Source organism: Mus caroli, unplaced genomic scaffold (genome assembly GCF_978045245.1).
Source record: "Mus caroli unplaced genomic scaffold, Mus_caroli_1 scaffold_17, whole genome shotgun sequence".
Classification (NCBI taxonomy): domain Eukaryota; kingdom Metazoa; phylum Chordata; class Mammalia; order Rodentia; family Muridae; genus Mus; species Mus caroli.
This window is the reverse complement of record NW_028227272.1, coordinates 49197003-49215327: the sequence shown is the minus strand read 5'-3', so window position 1 is coordinate 49215327 and position 18325 is coordinate 49197003. Positions and strand designations below refer to the sequence as shown.

Genomic DNA, 18325 nt, shown 5'->3' with positions numbered 1-18325 from the left:
AAATTACTGGACATAATTTGGTTTCATAGCAGGGTAGAAAATGGTCACTAGTGGGTCTGATTCTCATGAACTCCTGTTTTCATGACCCTGGCTTTTTGGTATGTAAAATGATCATATAGTCTTTGAAGACAGTGTTGAGTTCACATTCTCTCATCTACTTGAGATGGGTCTATTTTTAAACCCCTACCTCCTGGAATGTTTATTAACCTCACAGGGCTAAGGAGTAACTGAGACATATCAATAGGAGTTCCTCAACTATATAGTGGGGAGGAGGCCTCTCCTAGTTCTTGCTAGACACACTAGTAAGGCATAGCTCAGGGCCTCTGTAGCCTGTCCTCAGGCAACAGGATGCAGAGGGTGCTGACATCTGCCCAGTGAGGTCCTTACCAGTTCAAAACTTCTAATAGGACATATGATCTTTTGATAGTTCCCATGCTAAAATGGCTTCTGGCAATGATTCTTAGAACAGATTTGAGTTCCATGAATGGAGGAGATTAGTTATTTTTAGACTAGTCAGCTCCCCAAATGGGTGGCAAATTTTATTAGTACTATGGAATCTCTTGGAGTGAGAGTGGCTAGTATGCTCTTATGATTATGAGTGATGGCCAGGTATCTCCTTTCAGTCCTCTTGCCTCTTCATATTAAGAATATTGTTCTTGCTGGGCGTGGTGGCGCACGCCTTTAATCCCAGCACTCGGGAGGCAGAGGCAGGCAGATTTCTGAGTTCGAGGCCAGCCTAGTCTACAAAGTGAGTTCCAGGACAGCCAGGGCCACATAGAGAAACCCTGTCTTGAAAAACAAACAAACAAACAAACAAACAAACAAAAACAAAACAAAACAAAAAAGAATATTGTTGTTTCAAAAATGTGAAAACCTGTGAGTAAAGCCACATAATATCATTTAAGTTTACCTGTGGATCTTCACAAGATCAAGGGCTGGTGACACATGTTAATTTTTTGAAGTGAAGTAATTTTTGTATCCAGCATATCAAATCTGCAAATGTTAGAGCTTACCTTAGCTGATGAGCCCAAAGTGATCAAGAGCACTCAATAGTCCTGAATCTACTGTGAGATTCACTATATTTCCTGTAGGCTATTTTAGAGCAAACATCTTGACAATTCTTCTAAGTAAATGAAGCTCGAATGTCCTTATTGATATCTGGGCAGATTTTAATCAACAGTGAAGGGTCTGGTTCCTTTGGAAATTTCCAGGTGGAAAGAATGTGTGTGATCTTTAAAAGAGAAGTAAGTGCTCTTGAAGCCATCTTCAACTCTGATTGAATTTAATCTAAGGGTTAATACTACAAAGAGCAGATGGGTCATGAGCTGAAGTGCCAGTGGCCTTTTGAGATGGGAACAAGAACATTGGTCTTTTCAAAGCTCTGAAGTGATGATGAGAGGCACAAGTGTCCTTACGTATCATTAATGTGAAAAGCAAACTGTATTCAAGCTGAATTTGCAGTGTCCTTACCGTGACAAGTTTATAGCCTCTTACCGATTAATAGCACAGCTGCCAAAAGTGCTTCTGTGCCTACATAATAAAGCTTCACAAATGAAACAGATGTTTTCTGATTTAACCTGTGAGAATACGTATTTGTTCTCCTTCTTTCTGTATTAGGTTTTCGCTGAATGAAGCAATTAAGATGAATTTCCTTTTGCTGGGAAATTGTAGGCTGAAGCATGTTTTCCCTTTTCTATTCTTTAGTGCTCATAATAAATGAAAATGTTAAAGTAGGTGTTCCTACATGCTCAAAGTGGCTTGCTGAAAGACCAAGGGTTGTAAGCCAGTTTGATTAGCATGACGCATGAATCATTCACACTTTCAAGAACCTGAGCTCTTTGCCACAGGTGCTGTCTGTACCTCTTCACCTGCATGAGTCCGGTTCACCATCTGCTGACCAATTAGCAAAATATACTTGAAGAAATACACTCTTCAACCAAGAAATATATATTTACATTTTGTAGTCATACTTGCTAGGACACAGGTAACGGTGACACATTCTTAAGTTCTTTCTTGTCTATAAAGAGAGGGCCTGGATCTTACCTCATTTCTCTGGCTTCCACTCTCATGTTTAATGTGTGGGATAAGCTCAATAAACTTAATATTCAAGAATGATCTGCTCTCATCTGTTTTTAGCATCTCAGGGGAAGAGAACGATGTTCTCTGGATTACCCATTTTCTCTACTTGCAAAGGGATGGAATGATGAATACTGGGTTTGAGTCACAGGTTTGAGTTTTAGAAGATTGGAAACAAAATATAAACTTCCCCGAGTCTCAACTGCTATATAAATGTTTCATTGTGTAAGGGTAGATTAAAATGCCCAGTAGAAATACATTAGTCTTGCTGTCCACCATTTCTTTCCTCCCTCATTTTGTAGGAAATTCCAGATAAGTAGACATTCCACATTGCAGCTGATTAAACATTTATATGAATAAGTGCATTGGTACTGCTAGGTTTGATTCGTGTCTGAAGAGCCCTAGGCCTAGGCACTTGTGGTTAAGTTACACTTTCTTCAGAAATACCTTGCATCACCCATTGAAATGGTTCTTTAGGGTGGCAGGTTCTGTTTGAGAGTAATTGCAGGGTGATCATTGATGTTTTGGATAAGTTGCTGCCAGCTGTTTTACTTCATGGTCTCGATATTTATTTCATAAATAAGCTAATCACGAAAGCAGGGAGAGTTCACTCCAGGAGAAGAAATGACTTCAACAAAGAGAGAAATGGGATGTCCTGGACCCTGCCCTGCTGCCTGACAAGGGATGAGGGACTTGCCTTGTTCCCTAAGGGAGTAGTAGGGATCAACTAGGATTTGCTCTCAAGGGCTGGAGACAACTGGCACTGTCAGAGAAAAATATATCCAGAGAAATCAAATGAACCTTCCCAGATCATAGCATCTTTTGGGCAAGCCTCTTTTTGGGTAACTCTTGTAAGAAATGACTATCTCCGATGCCCATGTGAGACAAGGTGCCCAGTATTTATGGTATACATTGCACTTGAAAAGAGTACCAGCATGGTGGATAATGTTCATCTGTTCTCCAGTCACTGATTTTGATTCTATGGTTCATCATTTAGTCATCTACCTTTTAATTCAATATAGGCTCACCACTCTTCTGCAATGCTGCCCACTATTCCACCTCAGGACATGAACGTGAAGATCTACCTCTTTCTCTCACTCCCCCTCGTTACTTTTGTGCTTCTGTTTCTTTGGGTTTGAGAAAAAGTCAAGAAGAGTTTCACAAAGGGGGGGGGGTATTCCGTCCCCTTCATATGTGCTACTGGAGCGTGACTTTGATATTTCAAAATTTCTATGTGGTAAGTCTTCAAATGTGGACACTAAGCTCACATGTATGTTTGTCAGGAAGCTGTTCAGTTTTGTTCACTGACACACATCATAAAAGATGGTTCAAAGCCTTTACAAGTCCATCTGCTCCAAGGGACTATGATCAAGACTTGTCCTTCAATAGTGGTAATACTTGGCAAATACTTGCTGGCTCCCTTCTAGTTTTGTTTTGCTTTGATCAAACACAGAAGGAATCCCAGTATGTCAGAATGTTTTTCAATCTCTTAGTGTTTTGTGATTTTTTAAAAATACCTTTTAAATAATTTTTTTTTTTGCTCTTTGTCTAGTGAAAGAAAATTAAGGCAGCTTGCATAATCATGTTAGTAGACTTGTTCATGCTGTAGTCCTTAGTGAAAAAATAAGAATAAAAGGAAGAAATGTCTTTTTACCATGATGGCAACAAGTGCATTTCAGGACTGTTGCTCACCTACTGGAAACCCTTTACTAAGTTGGATGGTATTTGCTATAAAGCAACTATACTTCTTTAAATGTGAGGTAAATTTAACCTCATGGTTGATCATAATATTGGTGTTGTACGATACATAAAAGGGGCATGTTCAAGTCAGCCCATAGACGAAGGCAGGGCATGCTTCACAGGGTCAATACCTAGGCTGTACTTGGATGAATTAGCAGAGCTAGCAAAACGGAAGGAGACAAATATTAGAAAGGACTGGTAAGCACAGACAAGGACATTTATGGGCAACTGCAAGCTAAGCAGAAACAGAGGGGCTACCTCTGCATCCAGGAGAGAATAAAGAGGCATACAGACAATGAATAGCCAACAACAGACATCATAAGGGCATGTACAATGGAATTATAAAGTGGTAACATACAGTATTTATTTGTGTGGAGTTACTGATGTGACTCTCATCAAAGTGTGTGAATTCAGGGGATTTGAGTATTATAGTATATGGGATTTTGCATGTTCAATTTATTATTTAGAACAACTTTCTCTGATTTGTGATATAGACCGAGTTCCCTGAATAGGGTATCTCATAATGGCAGCTGCCCCTGATGATGTATTGGCCCTTGCATTTACTCATTAAGAATTTTTACACACTCTTATCAAATCTCTATTCTCTAGACGGTTGCTCTTCCCACTTTAAATCCCTGGCCATATCCAATGATTACAAATGCAAAGATTTAAAGAACAGATGTTAATATTAGTCAGAAAATGCCCATTCATTATCTAGTGTAATCCTCTCCAAAGCAGCCTTTTCATTAATAAGGGCCCTCATTACCTGTAATCTTAAATACTGACGTTTAGGTCTCTGACATGACTGAGTTTAGATCGTCTTAAATTACGTGGGTTTGGCACCTGGTGTCTAAGCCCTTTTGTAAGGTGGATATGTCTGCTCAGGTAGCTTTCTAGTGCCATTTTCATATCCTATGGAAAAATAACATCAGAAATATGCTTTCAAAGAACTACTTGTGCTCACTTGAAAAATAACATACAAAAGGCGTTTGTTAACATTCATTTTATAAAATACCTTAAAAGGACAGATAAAGTACTTGAGGTTACATATCTAGAATTGAAAAAAGAATGAATAAAATATAAATTAATTGAACACATAGCTATTTTGCCACGTTAGACAAGTCGTAAAAACTGCATTTCAAAACAATAAAAATAGGAACTGAGAAGAAAACTTTCTATTGCTGTCTTTTTCCAGAAAGTCTCCTTCGAAGCTCAACATTTCAGGCTTACAGAAAGTACCTGCATCAATATTTAAAATATACCACATTTTGATTCCAAATCAGTCCATTTGAGACATTTTAAAACCAGATGAGACAATTCAGTGCAAACTAAGGCTTCAAGTTGAAAATTGGAGAGGCAAAGTCACGTTCAAACTGCAGGAAATGCTTCTGGAACTGAACAATTAGCAAGTTCACATTATGAAGAGCTCTGCATGTGTCCTGGTTGTGTGAAATACTGAGTTAGCAAACAGACCTCTGAAGGTTGTAGTGAGGGCTCTGTTGTCCTGTGGGGAGGGAGAACGTGGAAAAGGGTTATCTACTGGAATTGTGGGATCAAGATAAGTTAAGCATCAAAATTCCAGCATTTGTTTCCAGAAAATTTGGCTGTGATATATATCTTGGGGGTGGGGAGGATAAAAGGAAAAGGAAAAAAATAACTCCCCAGTTCTAGAAAAACAATGACTTGGATATCATTGGAGATTGATCCCAGGTAGGGGTTACAATTAGCCATGGTTTGTTTTAATTGTGTAGACTATATAAGATATTGGATTAAGGGTAATTCTATTATCAGATCTTGAGTATGGGAGGGGGAGCACCTCAATTTCTGGATCAGAGGGAACAAAGTGTGGAGCATTGTGTTAGTTAGCAACTATTAAGTAGTAGTCCCTTTCAAAATGAAAAATAATTTCAACATTTTTTTCTAATAAATTTTGTGAGTTTTCCCATTTTCTCTTTGCTTTGTCTTACATATGACTCCTAAGATTCACTGTCCTTGATGAGAAAACCAACAGTGGCTACTGAATGGCTGCAGTAGGGATCTTGGAAAAATCCAGAAAATTATTTACACTTCCCTACCCTGCCAAAACTTCAGGTTCCAATAAACTGTGTCAGCACACCCTTTGCTTTTAAATTCTGGAGGAAAATCTCTAGTACTTTCTGAGAGTGTAGGCGAATATGCTGTGGGTCCCAGTGTTCCTGTTGTAAACCTACCCCCTCCTCCTTTAATGGTGTTTTAACAGTGTAAGGACAACAAAGGGGCAACTCTAGGTTTTAGGCTATGCTGATTGCTGGCAAGCTACGTGAAGCCCAACATACACAGCACTGTACAGTATGACATCAGAACTTATAAAACAAGTACAGAACGTAAGAGCAGATAAGAAAACAACAAACAGCCAATTGTAGAAAGTATTAAAAAAAAAACCTGTATTCATACCTCCTCCCAGGTATAGGATTGGAAAACATTAAAAAAAATACACCTCTGGTAGCAGAAGCAACATAGGACCATCCAAACAAACCTAAAATACGCAGACTACGAGTCCTCACATCCTGTCTCATTCCATGAAAGCCAAACTGTAAAAGAATGTGCTGGGTTCCCTTCCTGGACAAACACAGCTTTGTCCATGAGTCTTGTACAATGGCAGCTCCATTGGATCTGTCTGATGTACTATCTTGTCATTTGTCAGGATAAATGGTTATCCAAGCCATTTATGTATGTGAGACTAGGTGTGGAGTAACGAATGGTAAGAAACATCCACACAAGCCTAAGCCTAAATCAATGTTTAGAAACTATCAAAATGTGGTTCAAGCATTTTTGCACAGAGATAGTTTTTATTCTCCCCCCCTACTATTAGGGATACAAAACAAAACAAAAACAAAAAAACAAACAAACAAAAACTCCAACCCAACCCAACAACCTGAAATTGCCACAGAGGTCTAACGTCCTTACACCAATCTTTGAAGCTTCATCCATCAGACTGGAGACATTTACCACCAAACGCATCTATACAAATAATATGATGGAGTCCATGTGTGAGAGTTTGTGCTTTCAAAGGCCACAAGAGTGCAAAGCACATTACAGATGGTCAAAAGATATCCATAGATTAGAAGTAACCACAGTTTCATCTGCCTGGATGGGGGCAACACAGAGCAGTCAACAACAAAACCCACAGAGTAAACAGGACTCCTACCATGAGTGGAGAAAGGGTACTAAGAGTTTAGTAACTTGCAAGGCCTGCAGTTGCAGTGATACATAACAGTCGTCAGTGCCTTAGGGGGCTCCCACACTGTGAAGAGCCAGGGTGACATCATAAAATAGAAAATGTGCTCTATTCCACTTGGGAAAGGCATGTATGTCCATGACCTTATCTAAAGGCATATTAACATATTTCCAGACGGTGGTTCCCTTTTCCATCTCTCCTGAAAGTGATGCAGGCATAAATATCAGGGCATCTCATTATGGTACTGGAGTATAAGCAGTCTCCTGCAAGCCTGTTTTCCCTGCATCTGCAGCAGTCACTTTTACAGCATTATGACACTCCTGGGTGGATGAGAGGGAGAGTTTGGGAACCTAAAGGTCACAGAACTTAAACTAACAAGAGAAGCTCTTTTATAGTATATAAAAACCCCTTACAAAAGGCAGTTTATTGACAAATAAATGCTTTTTACATTCAGGTTTTCCCCCACCTCTCAACAGTGATGGTTCCCAAAGAAAAGACTCAGTAGTGAAGACAAGACCACACACATTTTCCTTTTTCTTTCTGCATTAGTTTGAAACACTGAAAAATCAGGACCTTCAGACTAGCGTGCCGTGTGAATGGGAGAAATGGAACTGGACCTGGGGACATGAGATGGGGACCGGATAGAGAGCAACACAAAGAGATGGTTTAGCTGCTGATGTGGGCACCAGGGCAGGCATGGAGAAACTTACAGCAGACCTGAGCAACTCTGCAAAGGGCCTGTCAGGAACACAGTACAGGGATCAAAAACAGAGACAAACTGCAATTCTGCCAACGTGTAAACAAGGAAAAGCATTTCACAGATTCAAAGTTCAAGGGGGAGTAAACGTCTTTAAATTATTTTATCAGTTCAACCCTGATTTCAAAGTATGGCTAGCACAAACACAGAAGCTTCAGTGTGGGCATCCTAAGAGAGCTGTGGAACCAGAGAAGCTGGACTCCAGGCTGCCTTCTGGGGAAGCCACACGGAAGGACACCGTGGCTCCTGCATTCCATCTCAGTCCTTCTGTCCCATACTCCTGGAATATTTGTTAACTGCCCTTTGGTGGTTGCAGTTCTGGCTGCTATAGATTCAGACGTGGGGAGACAGGAGGGGGGAAGGCAAATTCTCGAAGTATGCTCCTGGCCACTTCCACGTTATTCTGGGCAATCTCTAAGGCTCTCTTCACCTCTTCAAAGGCATACCCCTCTCCCATGAGTTTTGCAATTTTTGCATCGACATTTTCCAACGCCGCTTCGGGCCCATGGGGCTTTCTGTGATGAATTTCTGGTGCAGTCCTTCGGGGTCGTGGTTTGGGGGGTCTAGCTGGTGCTTGCGAACCATCTGTGGAGATTGTCAAAGACAGATACCATTGAAACAGTGAAATAAAAATGAACACTACAGAAGATAATATTGTTACATCATTATTTTATGTATTTTCTCTCCAACTCTTTTTATTTGTTAGCTAGCTTATTGTAGAATGGAAAATGGTATTTCATTTTAAAAATTAGGATGTAGGGGGAGAATGTAATACTTATTTTCTGATTCCATATTTTACTTTTTAGGCCAGAAAAGAGTTGCTTTAAAACAAACAAACAAACAAACAAACAAAACAAAACAAAAAACTACTGCAATAACAGTTGAAGTACAGAGTAAAAGTGACAAGATTGGATTAGTCACATATTATATCTTTCTCAACTGTGGCACTGACTGTGGCTCCTGGAAGAAGGAGGAAGAAGAAGAGGAGGAGGAAGAGGAGGAAGAGGAAAGAGGAAGAAGGAGGAGAAGGAGGAAGAAGAGGAAGAAGAGGAGGGAGTTGAGAAGTTCCTACCAGAGGGATAAGCATCCCAATGACAAAATTTTAAAAGTGCAGAATAGTCCCCAAATGACCTCTGTCCTACTCATGCTCTGGTCTAGGAGCTATTCCAAGAAATTCAGTGTAGGATTTCCTCCTCCCTGGTTTTCCAAGTTAATCTGCTGCACTTCATTTATACCAAGGAAAAGGGAAACAAAACCAGCAGATGGTCTGACTCTGTCAGTCAACAGGTTGAGCAAATTCAATGTGGCTTTGCTCAAGCAAACACTTTAGATTCTGATGCAGGCACTTTTGTCCAAGAAAAGGCAAACAGAAAAAAAAAGCATCAGCAGGAGACTGGTTTATGATGCAGGACCCTGAAGGTAATTCATTCTTTTAAATGTGTGCAGCAGTAGGTGTAGATGTGTCTATATTTGTGTGTGAGAGTGAGAGTGGGTCCACACTTGCCATGACCCACATGTGATGGCCATAAGACAACTGTGGATCAGACCTTGCTTTCCACCTTGTTCAGGCAGCGTCTCTTGTTCTGCTGCATCCATCAGGCTGGATGGCCTACAAGACTCTGGAGAGTCTCCTGTTTCTTACTCCCAGTTCACTGTAGGCGGCTGAGACTATAGATGCCTTCTAATATATCTGGCTTCAAATGCATTCTGGGGATCCAAACTCAGTCCCTTTAAGCTGTACAAAAAGCACATCTACGGAACCATTGTTCCATCCCGGAGAATAGCTTCATAAAGTGAACCCAATAGCACTGGTACCCATGACCATACAGGACTCTTGAGAACAAAGAAAATTAATTATAAGTTACCATACAAATTCCCACGGAATGGGACAGCTACCACACAGATCATGTTTACCTGCATATCTACATATGTGTGTGTTTTAGAAGTGCAGAGTTTGGAAGCAGCAGAGCCATACATAGACAATGATACTTTTTGAACATTTTTATTATAATAAAAAACAAAGACACAATAGAGTGAGTTGTGAAGTGAAGGCCTTGAACAGGTCCCCACCTCTTCCTGTTCTTCCTGGCCCTGTCAACGCCCCTAATAGCTTCAGATAATAGTGCAAGCTGGAATTTCAACTAAAAATCAAATCATAAAAATTACCAGCCACATTACCTCTTATGGTCATTTTTGACCAAGTACAGCACTTTTGCATGAGATGGTAGCTTGTAAAAGAAACATCCCATAACAGATATGGGAGGATCAATTCAACACACATAAATAAAAACCTCTCTTTGTTTCTCCATCAAACTGGATAATACTCCTACTTTAATTTTTCTTGTCTTACAGAAAAATTCCCATTTATAAATAGTGTAGTTGTAGATAATATATATTTCAGTTGTATAAAGAATTTATGCTTTCTGTGTCTTGTCAAAGTAATACAGATTTATTAGTTTTTCCTTTGTAATTAAACTACATATCCCTGTGCAGCATCCAGGCCCTCTACTTGTCTGTGCTGATTCCACCCCCACCCCAAGCCACAGCAAGGACCACCATTTCAATTTCGGGAGTATTTATGCAGTGAGCTCCTCACACTGTCTGCTGCCCATTCTGCCTTACCCGGCAAAGGGCTAGTGAGTCTCCGTTCCTGTGGGATGCACAGACAACAGGTATACCTGATTTTGACAATACATATACAGTGCCCAATCTCACTAATCCCAACTGCATAAGAATCTAAGAAAGGAGAGTTGGTGACCAGCTAGATGCAAAACCAGCGCTGTATATTAAACAAGTGCCTAAGGTTCAGGGAACATTGATTGAGGAAGAGGAACATAGAAAGATTGTAAGAGGGAGAGGACCAGGACACTTGCTGTGAGGCAGTGTCTTTTATATATAAAAGGAAAGCTGTACCCATAAAATCTCCAATACTTTTGACCTGTATAAATACAACACGAGCTGAAAGGCACTGGGGATAGGGCAAACTCAAAGGCCCTACCTCTAATAAGACTACCACATAAAAGTAGGAATAACTAATTAACCAGAGGTGCAAGTTTCAAAATAGGAGCACAAAAATTTGAGAAACAAAAAAGGTAGCATGTTGCCTCTAGGAAAAGCTAACTTCAGCAACAAATTTCAAAGAAAGAGACACAGATAAAATGCTTGACAAAACAAAATAATTTAAAAAGAATGAATAGGGAAAAAATGAGAGCTCAAAATAAATAAATAAATAAATAAATAAATAAATAAATAAATAAATAAATAAATAAATAAATAAAGCACCAGGTGAGTGAAATGAGGAAGTCAGTGTGGGCAAAAAGAATAAGAAATGTAAAGTGAGACTCCAAAGGAGAATGAACCAAGCACATTTTAGACATGAGGAGTTCAGAATGGAGAGGTCTGCAGCTCACAGCATCGAGGGGCAGAGGCATGGGCTCACAGATGTGTCCTGGGAAGCACCCTTTTTGTGCTCCCAACACAAACATAAAGCACTCAAGATCTCTGGCATGCTAGTAAATGAGAAACAAACATGGAAACAAAACCAAAACGGAAAAGCCCAAACCGACATTTTGGAATAACCGAAGGCAACGAGAAAAATTTCATCAGGGGCAAAAAAGCTCATTGATAACCTAGGAATAACAGCAGAGGATTTCATGACCTTAGAACAGTTACAAACATTTGGGTAGAGGACAAATGCAGCATCCCAATCAACATGACCAGAAAAGATCATCACAGAACTTATTACAATTAAACTGTCCAAACTATAGAACACAAAGAAACAACTTTAAATCTCCCACTGGAAAGATCAAAGTCAAACAAAGGAACTGTATCAGAGTAACAGTGAATGCTTGAGCAGACATTTTATAGGCCAGGAAAGCATTAAGGGATATATTCAGATTCTTGAAAGAAAGCAATGCTTTCCATGATGACAATATCCATCCAGGGAACCAAGTCCTTCCAAGACAGCTATCCAGTGAGAAATTGTCTGACTACCATAGACGGCTTCCAAATAGGTATAAGAATTCCTATAGTCTGAAGTGAATGAAATGTAATCACCACCATGAAAGCCTGTGAAATAGGAAACCCCACTGAAGAGGAAATACACTACAGAACAATGGAGCGAGCACAGTGAACGAGCAAAAAAGGATAAAGTCCAAGACACACACACACACACACACACACACACACGAGAGTAAAACAATTTCCAATAACAGGTCTCCTAAGACTGCAGGGAGCAAGTGAAGCCCTCTGTAAATGTGTATTGTTTGATTTGGGAAAAGCGAGGTCAAGGACTCAGCCCTACAGGAGTAGCCCTAGAGATCCTAAGGGATGGAAAAGCTTTCCTTGGGTCTGAATGTGAATGTTGACAGTATGCGCATCAAATGTTCACCATAGCTGTCTCTCTCCAGATGTTAACAGTGTGAGAACTGTTCCCCTACAGAAACTGCTCGTATGAACATTAGCTATATCAACTCCTTGTTCAGTTTTATAGTTTTATATAATAACCCTGCTTCCTTGTCTGTCTGTCTTTAAAAACCCTCCTTCCAATCTCTATAAATACATGTAGAGTCTCAGGCCACCTGATCCTAGCTTTTGTGTGTATGTCTGTGTGTCTGTCATTCGTTCCTTCTCTCACTCTCCAGAGTCACGCAAACACAAACTCACTTCATTAGTAAGTACACAAACAGGCTGAGAGTAAAGGATGGTTTACGATGGATGTTTTAAACAGAAGCTTAAGACAGACAGGACCCGCTACATTTACATCTAAAAATAAACCCAAGGAGACAAAGAAAGTCACCTTATTAAATAAAAAAGCCAATTAACAAGCAGTATGACTGGATCTATATGAACTTATCATCAGAATACTGTTTGTTTTTATATAACAAAGTCATTGGATATAGAAGGCCAGACAGCCTTCAATATAGTGATGGCGACAAGATGTCAACATCCTGCATCTGTCAAGATCATCCAGATACAGATATGAGCAAACACCAGAGCTAAACTCTGAAAGGGATAAATGAGTTTAAATAACACCTACGGAATATGCTTTATCCAACAGCTGCAGGACAGACATTTCATCGGAACCTGAAACTTTCTCTAGAATGGTCCATGTTAAGTCAACAAATTGAAAATAACTGAAGTGGTACCCTCTATTCTTTCTGATCAAAATGGAATAACATATGACTCAACAAAAAGATTCTGAAAATTGTAAAAATTCATAGAAACCGAAGATTCTTTTTAACAAGCAAGTGGGTCATGAAGAAATCTGGGAGCATTCTAAAATTTCTCAACACTAATAAAAATGGAAACACAAGAGAGAAAACGTGTGATATGTAACAAGGGGCATCCAAAGGTATAAACACAGGCTGTGAGTATATTCACCGGGGCATGAGTGGGCAGGAAGTGGGTGCAGAAACAGGGACATCAAGCAAATAAACCAAAACCCAAACCAACCAACCAAAAACCCACAAGACAATAGCAACAGCAGCAGCAGCAGCAACAAGAAACAAACAATAAAACCCAAAAACTCAAACAGACTCCCAAAACCCTTAAGTAAATACATATCCCAGTGATCTCCAGTACTTAGGAAACCAAGAACAAACTTAAGCCTAATGTAGTCTATGGAATGAAACAACAAGGATTTAAGCAGAAATAAGTGCTGGAAAGGATTAGTCAAACCATTAACTGGTTGTTCAGAAACTTAACCAGGATAAGCTTCCAGACAGGTTAATTGGGAAAGCAATAGGTATGGTCAGAAAGGGGAAGGAAGCATTGCGATCGCAGCCAGAGAAAGGGAAACATAGAGACTCCTATGAACTTAGGCTAACACACAGGAAAACCCGGAGAACAGAGAATCTGGAAAGAACAATGGTGGCAATGGGATTGAATCACAAATGAAGTCCCTCACGGCCAGGAGGCTCACCACTGATATTTAACCATCCTTTCATTGAATTTTCGCAATTTATCAACAGTGAAAACCTTCCGAGAACCTAGCTAGCACTATCCAACTTCCAAAACCACACAAGTATGCAGCAGGGGCAGCAGCAGCAACAACAACAAGTTATAGACCATTAATATTTCTGATGAAAACAGATACAAATATTCTCAACAAAGTTTCATGGAATCAAACTCACTAGTAAGTCACTGGTTTCATCCCAGGGATTCAAGTTTATTCACCATTATTCAAGTTGGTTGCATTCTCAGAGTTAAGATAGTTCAACATATGGAAATCAATACACATATGTGTATACTGACAATAAAATATGGAAACCATATGACCATATGATCTCAGCAGATACACAAGAAGCACTTGATACCACTTAACACGTCTCTATGATTAAGCCCCTCAACACAGCATGAATTAAGTACAACCCCTAGATGACATTAATGTGAATGGAGAGAAGCTGCAAGGATTTTCTCTGAGGTCAGCTGCCCATTGCCACCAGGTTACTCAGTGCAGAACCAACCATACATTTCAAACCAAACATCTCAACGAGAAACAACCCAAAAGCCATACAAATAAAGAAGGGAGGAGTTCAACTGACACTTCAAGTGACTGATTTTTGTGCGTACATGATTTTTGTACACAAAACCTGAGGACTCCACCAAAACAGCATTAGTAAGTATTAATTCAATGGTGTGGCAGAATGCAGAGCTCACATACAAGAATTAGTAGCAACCCAATGATATAAAACCCACAAAAACTACATTCAGGAATGAACCTAACCCTGGAAGTAAAAGCTCTACAGTTAAAGTTACAAATCAATAATCAAAGAAACTGACATGAAAAACAAAAATGAAAACTCTCCATATCCATGGACTAACAGACTACTGATAAAATGTCTGTAATTTATAAATTATTCTATAGATTCAAATCCATCTGTGATTCCCCCAATATCCATACTAAAGCTCGGGGATCTCAAAGAACCAAAGCCACACTGAACACTCAGCAGAAAGCTGGAGCAGAAAGCATACCACACTGCAAGATGCATCACAGAGCCACAGCAACAGGGCAGACTTGGAGGCTGGTGGAACTGAGATTCAGAACCTACACATCTGCCGCCAGCCAGTTCTTACAGTCACTAAAAATCACACAACGGGGAAAGGGATGTCTCGGACATGGTGCTGGGGAAATCAAGTATCTCATGGCGAGGATTGAAATCCAACCCCTACATCTTACCACGGAACGAAATCAACTGGGAATCCATGAGACACCCCCGTGGCACAGCTCTAAGTGATTCCCTTTCTTACCGCTGTTGTCTACACTACATTGTGTTTCTGAATGCGTATGTCATGCTCGTGCGATCCACAGGACCACAGCTAAACAGACGAGGTTCCCTCTGCTTTACAGACGCGAGCTGCTCCAGAACCAAGACTGAGATGCTGAGGATCGTCTAATATGAGAGAGCAGCAAGAACCCAGGGAGGGGCGCTGCCGAGGTCCTGGGGCGTTCCCTGCTTCCGGTGCCTTCCACTACTCTATGATCAGTGTTCGTCCTTCAGGGCCCTTCCTCTGTTTTACCAGGAAGGAGATCCACGAATGCTTTAGCAACCATTGTTACACAAAGCTGTTATTTTTTATTAAGTCCTAACTTGGGTTTTTTTGGTTTGGCTACTATGGGAATCACAACACAAACTTCATTAACAATAAAAGAATAAATGTTTGAATACCTTACTAAAATAAAAATTGTTAAAATCAACTTACATTTTATTGGGTTGACACTTGGTGTGGGATCCTTGGCAGATTAGTAAAACATGCTGTTTTTCTTTAATCTATAAATTAAACTTATTGCAGTTGTACGCATTTATTTATATTTATATATTACAGCTATGTTTAAAGTATATAACAGCATATACATTATATAAAATATCAACTATGTATCTACATAGAAAGAATTGTGTATAATATACTTTGTATATTAAATGATATATGTGATTCTCATTTCTATCCTCCTAAAACAGTTATCTACCCTATAGTGAATGTTTAATAAATTAAATATTATATAACATGTACATATAGTTACATATAGACTTACAGTAATATAGGACATGCATACAATTCTTGGAATAAGCATGAACACCCTTTGACCAATAATTTTCTTACATTTCTTATGTTTTGTAATAGTTGATAATTAGAAGAAATAATATGAATTAAACTGAATAAAGAATGAACAAAATCTTAAAATATATTACAATCTTGTTTTCAAATATATGCACTGTCAATTAATTTTGGAGCCTATTTACATTGTGATGCTGAATTAGTCTGGACACTGTGAGTTCACATAAGGTTTTCAGCGAAACACGAACACATGAAAAGTCTTCACATAACTGTGCTTAGAATACATAGAATACAGAACACGAGACTGTTTCAGATCTTTGTGAAAAAAGACTCCAGCCCTGAGGTTTTAAACTGGAGCTGTGTGAAGGTTTTCAAGTGGCATCCACTACCGACTGAACTGGTAGAAATCAACGACACTGACATTCCCATCGTGGAATCAGAACCGAGTGTTACTGGCAAACTACCCATCACTGGCTACCAATAACTTAAACACATCTCTACACCTTGTGTGAATTACAGCTCTGATTTCCAGCTGAAATCTCCAAAACCATTACCCATATAACAATCTGTTCAACAGTCCTTCAATTTTCCATTAAGCCAATAATAAACAAAGGACACAGCACTGCAGCTCATTCCCCTTATAACAACACCTCCTTAATTTGTCAGTATATTCAGAAATAAAATCCTTTCATGTGAGTCACGGACATCTTAGCATTGTTTCAAGTCCTTGAAGTACCTTTTAACTACTAATGATATGAATAATCTCCTTCGAGGGTAATGCTGCATATAAGAACAGGCATTATGGAATGCTCAAGGAATTCAAACTGCAGCACAATATACATTAGGCAGAAAGTGGCATCAAAATTTTATAAAACTTACACATAGCTATTAGTGACACGAGCTATGTGTGAGTAATGTGCTTGTATAAAGAGTAAGTCGATTACTGGCAGGAAAGTTGCCCCAACCCAGAAGTATGTGATTTTTAAAATAAGCCACTGAAATTTTTATTTTTTTATAAATGTGTTTTATCACATAATCATTTGGTAAAAATATCGATGGCAACATTCACTTTTTTAAATCTATGAAATACTTCCTTTGAGAGTAATGAATGCACTTGAAGTGCAACGTAGCTATACAGATGCACTTGCGCACATGATGTTTTGACAGATGAACAAGGAACATAATTTTATATTGATAAAACTGTTTCTGAATCTTTAGAACTGTTCTTTTCATAGTTCATGGACGAGTAAGCTACTATCACTTATTTATGTAGCTCTGAAAGATGATAGACATTCTTGGTTTTAGAGTTCACAATCACACCAGAATTCTTGTTAGGCCATTTAGCAGGGCCTTTGACAAGTAGAGACTGTGAAGGCACATAGTATCTAGGTCAGGTTTTAAAATGAGAACACCTAATCCAGAGGCTAGGCAGATATTTTCCCTCCCTGATTTCCATGCTTTGTCAGTCTCCTTGAAACTACAGTCTATACACAGACGGATCTGAAAGCCCTGAGTGGCTCTACGTGAACAGGCAGACAACATGGACCAAAATCTGAAAGGGTTAAACTTTTCTGTGCTTTCCCAGGTCATATACAAGTGTTAACACTTTTGAGGTTTTATGGAGAATTCTGCATCTCCTACACAGCACTATGGAAAACTACACTGCTGATAATACTCAAAGCAGCTCAATGATTCAGAGAGTCCCATTATGCGACTATTACATTTAACACCTCTTCTTTCTGGTCCCCATCAATATATTTATGCGTTGGGCATCCAGAAGGAGAATGGGGATACAGGAATACTGTTGTGTCTCACTTGAATAGTTTGTTTGGAGATGGGGTTTCCCTACATAGGCCACACTGGTCTTGGCTTTCCTATGCCACTGTGTAGCTCAGTCTGTTGCTAAACATGGTGTAAGGTTCCTGCTTCAGCTTCCAAGTGCTGGCATTGCTGTGGTTCCTTGATTGGTTAGTTGGATAAAGGCTTGAAGAACAAACACAAGAGCAAGGCATAGGGCCACACTATCTTCAGGCCTTTATAGTAGCTGAGTAAGTTGTGAGAGTGGAACTCTCAGGAAAGGGATTAATATGCAGATAAAAAAGGCCCACACTTCACTACAAAAAACCCCAAACTAAGAGCAACTAACCAACTAACCAGCCAGCCAGCCAACCAGCAAACCAGCCAACCAACTAATCAATCAACGAATCACAACAATAGGAGCAACAAAAGCAACAATAAAAAACCCATAGTAAACAATTAACAGTAACATGGTTTGTTACTGATATGAATTTTAGAGAGTTGTCAGTCTTAATGAGAAATTAAACAAACAACAACAAAAACCAAAAACAATAGAACAAAACAAAAACAAACAAACAAACAAACAAAAAAACAGTAAGGGCAGATGCTCAAGGATATTATCTGGATGCGAAACGGAAATCAAAAGAAAGAATGCATCCCAAAATAAAGACTGTGAGTTT

The 18325-nt window shown here is 39.3% G+C and overlaps 1 protein-coding gene across 6 annotated transcripts in view; it reads right to left on the bottom strand.

Moving 5' to 3' along the window:
• Window positions 1-4377: 4377 nt before the first annotated feature.
• The window catches only part of Cblb (Cbl proto-oncogene B), a 181902-nt gene continuing 167954 nt past the window's right edge, over window positions 4378-18325 (bottom strand). For 3 of the 6 annotated variants that reach the window (XM_029470505.2, XM_029470506.2, XM_085832116.1), the window contains one exon: window positions 4379-8375. In XM_029470505.2, coding sequence (XP_029326365.1) covers window positions 8116-8375 — 260 coding nt within the window. In that variant the 3' untranslated portion in view covers window positions 4379-8115. Of the gene's footprint in view, window positions 8376-18325 lie in introns of all 6 variants that reach the window. The other 3 variants (XM_021184357.3, XM_021184356.2, XM_085832117.1) reach the window with 2 other exon arrangements.